General features: G+C 45.3%; 1 protein-coding gene across 1 annotated transcript in view; it reads right to left on the bottom strand.

Moving 5' to 3' along the window:
• Positions 1–3119: 3119 nt before the first annotated feature.
• The window catches only part of LOC133623021 (semaphorin-4C-like), a 441154-nt gene continuing 437429 nt past the window's right edge, over positions 3120–6844 (bottom strand). Inside the window, exon 16 of the mRNA XM_061985929.2 lies at positions 3120–4335. Coding sequence (XP_061841913.1) covers positions 3425–4335 — 911 coding nt within the window. The 3' untranslated portion in view covers positions 3120–3424. The remainder of the gene's footprint in view (positions 4336–6844) is intronic.

Here is a 6844-nt window from a genome sequence, read left to right as displayed (position 1 = left end):
GAAAAATGTTTAAAAAAAAATTTTTTTGAATTTTTTTAGACATGTATCTCGTGCGCACGAGAAACTTTTTATAAAGTTATGAAAAAAAAGAAATAAATTTAAAAAAAAAAGAAAAATGTTTAAAAAAAATTTTTTTTTGAATTTTTTTAGACATGTATCTCGTGCGCACGAGAAACTTTTTATAAAGTTATGAAAAAAAAGAAATAAATTTAAAAAAAAAGGAAAATGTTTAAAAAAAAATTTTTTTTGAATTTTTTTAGACATGTATCTCGTGCGCACGAGAAACTTTTTATAAAGTTATGAAAAAAAAAAAAAAAAAAAAAAAAAAAAAAAAAAAATATTTTTTTGAATTTTTAAAATAAAAATAATTTTTTTTTGTTTCTTTAGACATGTATCTCGTGCACACCAGAAACTTTTTATGAAGATATAAAAAAAAATAAAAATGTTTTTTAATTTTTTTTTTTTAATTTTTTTTAGACATGTATCTCGTGCGCACCAGAAACTTTTTATATTGATATAAAAAAAAAAAAAAAAAAAATGAAAAATGTTTAAAAAAAATTTTTTTTGATTTTTTTTTGGACATGTATCTTGTGCGCACGAGAAACTTTGTATATAGTTAAAAAAAAAATATATATATATATAATTTTTAAATTTTTTTTTTCAGACATGTATCTCGTGCGCAGGAGAAACTTTCTCGTGCGCATGAGATACATGTCTAAAAAAAAAAAAAAAAAAATACATTTTTTTATTATTTTTTTATAACTTTATAAAAAGTTTCTCGTGCGTACGAGATACATGTCTAAAAAAAAAAAAAAAAAAAAAAAAAAAATTACAACATTTAAAACATTTTTTTTTATAACTTTATAAAAAGTTTCTCGTGCGCATGAGATACATGTCTAAAAAAACCCCAAAAAAACAATTAAAATTATAAAAACATTTTTTTACCCCATGCCCCTTTAGGGGCTCCGCAGTTCTGCTAGTCATTCTGTTGCCATACAAGAACGTAGGTTATAGTTTGATTTAGCATGCTGATTGAGTGTTCATGTATTCATCTAGCCTATTTCTATTCATTTGTCCATCAGTCAAATATTTTTAAAGACTACTCCAATTGTTTAGCTGACTATTTATATCTGTGTGTGGCATTAGTCTTTTACAAGCTTCTCATCTTATTCGAAAGAATAAGATGGACAGTGTCCAACTTTGAATAATCAAAAAATGGTCAGCTTAACTTCCCGTGGTAAATTTCCGGTAACTTTCCATGGGAATTAACAGGAATTAATGGGAATAAACATTGAATGCAACATGCTAGACCAGGGGTCGGCAACCTTTACCAGTCAAAGAGCCATTTTGACCAGTTTCACAAATTATAGATAACAATGGGAGCCGCAAAAACTTTTGAAATTTTAAATGCAATAACACTGCCTACAAAGTTTTTTTTTGCTTTGTGCTATGTATAAACCAGGGGCCTCAGACACGCTGCCCACACCTTTATATGGGATTTTTAAACTGGTGCGGCACGCGAATTTTATATGAATAGCGCTTGTCAGCGACATGCGTGCCGTGATAGTACAGCATATAGCGCCCACTACAACCAGCCACATGTTGTATGGGGCTTCCGCTTGCTCATATAGGTGACAGCAAGGCATACTTACTCAACAACCACACAGGTTACACTGACGGTGGCGGTATAAAAAAAACTTTAACACTCTTACTAATAATGCGCCACACTGTGAACCCACACCAAACAAGAATGACAAACACATTTCGGGAGAACATCTGCACCGTAACACAACATAAACACAACAGGACAAATACCCAGAATCCCATGCAGCCCTAACTCTTCCGGGATACATTATACACCCCCGCTACCAAACCCCGCCCACCTCAACCGTCGCACAGAGAGAGGGGGGGTGGGGGTGGGGGGGGTTTATGTGTGAGGGAGCAGGCTTGGGGTAGGGGCGGGGTTTGGTGGTAAAAAGTTAAAGTTAAAGTTAAAGTTAAAGTACCAATGATTGTCACACACACACTAGGTGTGGCGAAATTATTCTCTGCATTTGACCCATCACCCTTGATCACCCCCTGGGAGGTGAGGGGAGCAGTGGGCAGCAGCGGTGGCCGCGCCCGGGAATCATTTTTGGTGATTTAACCCCCAATTCCAACCCTTGATGCTGAGTGCCAAGCAGGGAGGTATTGGGTCCCATTTTTATAGTCTTTGGTATGACTCGGCCGGGGTTTGAACTCACAACCTACCGATCTCAGGGCGGACACTCTAACCACTAGGCCACTGAGTAGGGGTGTATAATGTAGCAGGGGTGTATAATGTATCCCGGAAGAGTTAGGGCTGCATGGGATTCTGGGCGTTTGGTCTGTTGTGTTTATGTTGTGTTAAGGTGCAGATGTTCTCCCGAAGTGTGTTTGTCATTCTCGTTTGGTTTTGGTTCAAAGTGTGGCGCATTATTAGTAAGAGTGTTAAAGTTGTTTTATACGGCCACCGTCAGTGTAACCTGTGTGGTTGTTGACCAAGTATGCCTTGCTGTCACGTACGTGTGCAAGCAAAAGATGTATATTGTATAACAAGTGTTAGGCTTGCACGCTGTAAATACAGATTGTAGAGGGCGCCGAATGTTGTACCATCATAGCACGCCCTTATTATATCTGTAAGGGTGAAAATCGGTGAATATTGATTTCTGCGAGAGGCACTGAAATCCGGAAGTCTCACGGGAAAATTGGGGGGTTCAGCAAGTAAGCTGCTGAGCCGCATCAGAGTGATCAAAGAGCCGCGGGTTGCCGACCCCTGTGCTAGATCTTGCAGCATGATTATTAGCAAAAACAACCTGATTTAATGCAAACTTGGTTGAATTTCAACCCTGTACTGTGCATTCCTCACATTTACCGGAAACCTTCCACCCCTTTGCAACCCTAGTCTTCTCACACAAATATGATTGTTGCCTTGCTTCAGCATGAGTTTAGTCTTCTCTTGGCTCACCAATAAAAAAAAATTAAAAAAAAAGGGAAGACTCGCTTCCAGTTTTAAGTGCAGTAAAAAGCTGACGAAAAGTCCCCAAGGCCATCCCGTCCGTCAAGTGGCGTCCGGACAACAAAGTGATGCCATTTGCTTGATTACCTCGCCTACGGGGGGGTTCTCTGCACTCCTGTTCCAATCACAGTTGAGACAAATGGCCCGTTGCACAGTGCAAGCAGAGAAAGTCCGAGACTTTGCGGTGCGGAGCCAAGAAGGGGTGTGAGCGTCTATATTTAACATGCCGTCAAAGTCTACAGTGAGCCAAACAGGCATTGGCAGGGCGAGAGACAGACGTGACGACGTGACGACGTGTCACTGGAAAAGAGGGCAGGCATCCTCGAAAAGAGGGAGGTAGCTCGGTTGTTTTTTTGTTGTTTTTTTTTCCTTCCAGGAGGAGAAGCCTCAGACGGACGACTCCTCGGGGTTTGCGTCGGGCAGCACGCTCCTCTGCTGCAGGGTGCGCCTCAGCTCCTCCTTGAAGGGGCCCGAGTAGTCGTTCCCGCCCACGCCGAGCCCGCCCAGCCCGCCGCCGTTGCCGCCGCCGCCGCCAGCGCAAGCCCCGCTAGCCCTTTCCTCCCCCGCCGTGCTCAGGTTCAGGCGGACGTAGCCGTTGCTGCCGGAGCCCCTGATGTTGGTGAGGCTGAGACGGCTGGGGGAGTGGATGGGCTGGCCCGGGATGGCGCTGGGCGACGCCGTGCCGCCCACGCCGGCGGGCCCGATGGCGTGACCGGGGACGATTTTAAGCGAGCCGTCTGAGTAGTAATAATTGGCGCCCGTCTCCCAGAAACGGTCTTCGTCGGTGGGCATTTTGCTGGGTACGAACGTGGGTGGCTCCTTGGGTAAGGTGATGGGGTAGACCAGGGTACTTTCAAGAGGCTTCATGTCGGCTCCTTTCCCGAGAGCCAGTTTCAGTCTCCGGCGGAGGTACAGCGCCGCCACCAGGAGCAGCAGACACGCCGCGCCCAGGGTGATGACCAGCACCCAGAAGAGCCCCATGCTGCTGTCCGGAGCCCGGGCTTCCATGAAGACGGGCGCGCTGGCCACCACCGTCACCTGGTAGCGCTCGGTCTGGAACTTCACACCCTGCTCCTCGGAATAGCAGACGTAACGCCCGGCTTGGATCTGACCCGCTTCGGGGACGACGAGGGCCTTGAGGGTCCGGTCGAAGCGTGGCCCTCCGGCCTCGGGGTCGCCCAGCAGGAGCTCGCGGTCGTTGACGACCCAGAAGGGCTGAGCGAGGTTGGAGATCAGCTGGCAGGGCAGCACCATGTCCGAGCCCACCACCACCGTCACGTTCCGCAGGCGGGAGTGCTCTGCGGGAGAGACCGGGGAAGACGGGAGAAAAGGTTTTTAGTGTCATTCAGAATCATTCAAATCCATCCATCCATCCATCCATCTTCTTCCGCTTATCCGAGGTCGGGTCGCTGGGGCAGCAGCCTAAGCAGGGAAGCCCAGACTTCCCTCTCCCCAGCCACTTCGTCCAGCTCTTCCTGTGGGACCCCGAGGCGTTCCCAGGCCAGCCGGGAGACATAGTCTTCCCAACGTGTCCTGGGTCTTCCCCGCGGCCTCCTACCGGTCGGACGTGCCCTAAACACCTCCCTAGGCAGGCGTTCGGGTGGCATCCTGACCAGATGCCCGAACCACCTCATCTGGCTCCTCTCGATGTGGAGGAGCACTGGCTTTACTTTGAGTTCCCCCCGGATGGCAGAGCTTCTCACCCTATCTCTAAGGGAGAGCCCCGCCACCCGGCTGAAGAAACTCATTTCGGCCGCTTGTACCCGTGATCTTGTCCTTTCGGTCATAACCCAAAGCTCATGACCATAGGTGAGGATGGGAACGTAGATCGACCGGTAAATTGAGAGCTTTGCCTTCCGGCTCAGCTCCTTCTTCACCACAACGCATCGATACAGCGTCCGTATTACTGAAGACGCCGCACCGATCCGCCTGTCGATCTCACGATCCACTCTTCCCTCACTCGTGAACAAGACTCCGAGGTACTTGAACTCCTCCACTTGGGGCAAGATCTCCTCCCCAACCCGGAGATGGCACTCCACCCTTTTCCGGGCGAGAACCATGGACTCGGACTTGGAGGTGCTGATTCAAATTCAAATCCATCCATCCATTTTCTACCGCTTGTCCCTTCGGTGAAGTGAATTATAATTCTGGCGCTTTTTGTACAAACCCTGTTTCCATATGAGTTGGGAAATTGTGTTAGATGTAAATATAAACGGAATACAATGATTTGCAAATCATTTTCAACCCATATTCAGTTGAATATGCTACAAAGACAACATATTTGATGTTCAAACTGCAAATAATCATTAACTTTAGAATTTGATGCCGGCCGGCAACACGTGACAAAGAAGTTGGGAAAGGTGGCAATAAATACTGATAAAGTTGAGGAATGCTCATCAAACACTTATTTGGAACATCCCACAGGTGAACAGGCAAATTGGGAACAGGTGGGTGCCATGATTGGGTATAAAAGTAGATTCCATGAAATGCTCAGTCATTCACAAACAAGGATGGGGCGAGGGTCACCACTTTTGTCAACAAATGCGTGAGCAAATTGTTGAACAGTTTAAGAAAAACCTTTCTCAAGCAGCTATTGCAAGGAATTTAGGGATTTCACCATCTACGGTCCGTAATATCATCAAAGAGTTCAGAGAATCTGGAGAAATCACTGCACGTAAGCAGCTAAGCCCGTGACCTTCGATCCCTCAGGCTGTACTGCATCAACAAGCGACATCAGTGTGTAAAGGATATCACCACATGGGCTCAGGAACACTTCAGAAACCCACTGTCAGTAACTACAGTTGGTCGCTACATCTGTAAGTGCAAGTTAAAACTCTCCTATGCAAGGCGAAAACCGTTTATCAACAACACCCAGAAATGCCGTCGGCTTCGCTGGGCCTGAGCTCATCTAAGATGGACTGATACAAAGTGGAAAAGTGTTCTGTGGTCTGACGAGTCCACATTTCAAATTGTTTTCGGAAACTGTGGACGTCGTGTCCTCCGGACCAAAGAGGAAAAGAACCATCCGGATTGTTATAGGTGCAAAGTGTAAAAGCCAGCATGTGTGATGGTATGGGGGTGTATTAGTGCCCAAGACATGGGTAACTTACACATCTGTGAAGGCGCCATTAATGCTGAAAGGTGCATACAGGTTTTGGAGCAACATATGTTGCCATCCAAGCAACGTTACCATGGACGCCCCTTCTTATTTCAGCAAGACAATGCCAAGCCACGTGTTACATCAACGTGGATTCATAGTAAAAGAGTGCGGGTACTAGACTGGCCTGCCTGTAGTCCAGACTTGTCTCCCATTGAAACAACTTAAGCTGTACATCAAGCAAGAATGGGAAAGAATTCCACCTGAGAAGCTTCAAAAATGTGTCTCCTCAGTTCCCAAACGTTTACTGAGTGTTGTTAAAAGGAAAGGCCATGTAACACAGTGGTGAACATGCCCTTTCCCAACTACTTTGGCACGTGTTGCAGCTATGAAATTATTATTTTGAAAAAAAAAAAAAAAGTTTATGTCATGACTTGGTCCTGGGGGTTTGCTTTTCCGGAATGCAACGGAAAGTTGGCTCGGGCGAGACGGGAATGTAAATACATGATTTATTTAATATATTAAAAAAAAGTACAAACGAAAAGCGCGCACAGTGGCGGAGAACAAACTATGAAACCAAAAGACTATAGCATTAATAAACAAAAACTTACTTGGCTTGGACAAAAATAGTAGCATGAAGGATGGACATGAAAACAAGTGTCAGGAATGGACAGAGCATAAATGTGAGATGTCACCAGAAAGACAAACTG

Source organism: Nerophis lumbriciformis, linkage group LG12, assembly GCF_033978685.3.
Source record: "Nerophis lumbriciformis linkage group LG12, RoL_Nlum_v2.1, whole genome shotgun sequence".
Lineage (NCBI taxonomy): Eukaryota > Metazoa > Chordata > Actinopteri > Syngnathiformes > Syngnathidae > Nerophis > Nerophis lumbriciformis.
The sequence above is the reverse complement of the archived record's forward strand: the minus strand, read 5'-3'. Positions and strand labels throughout refer to the sequence as shown.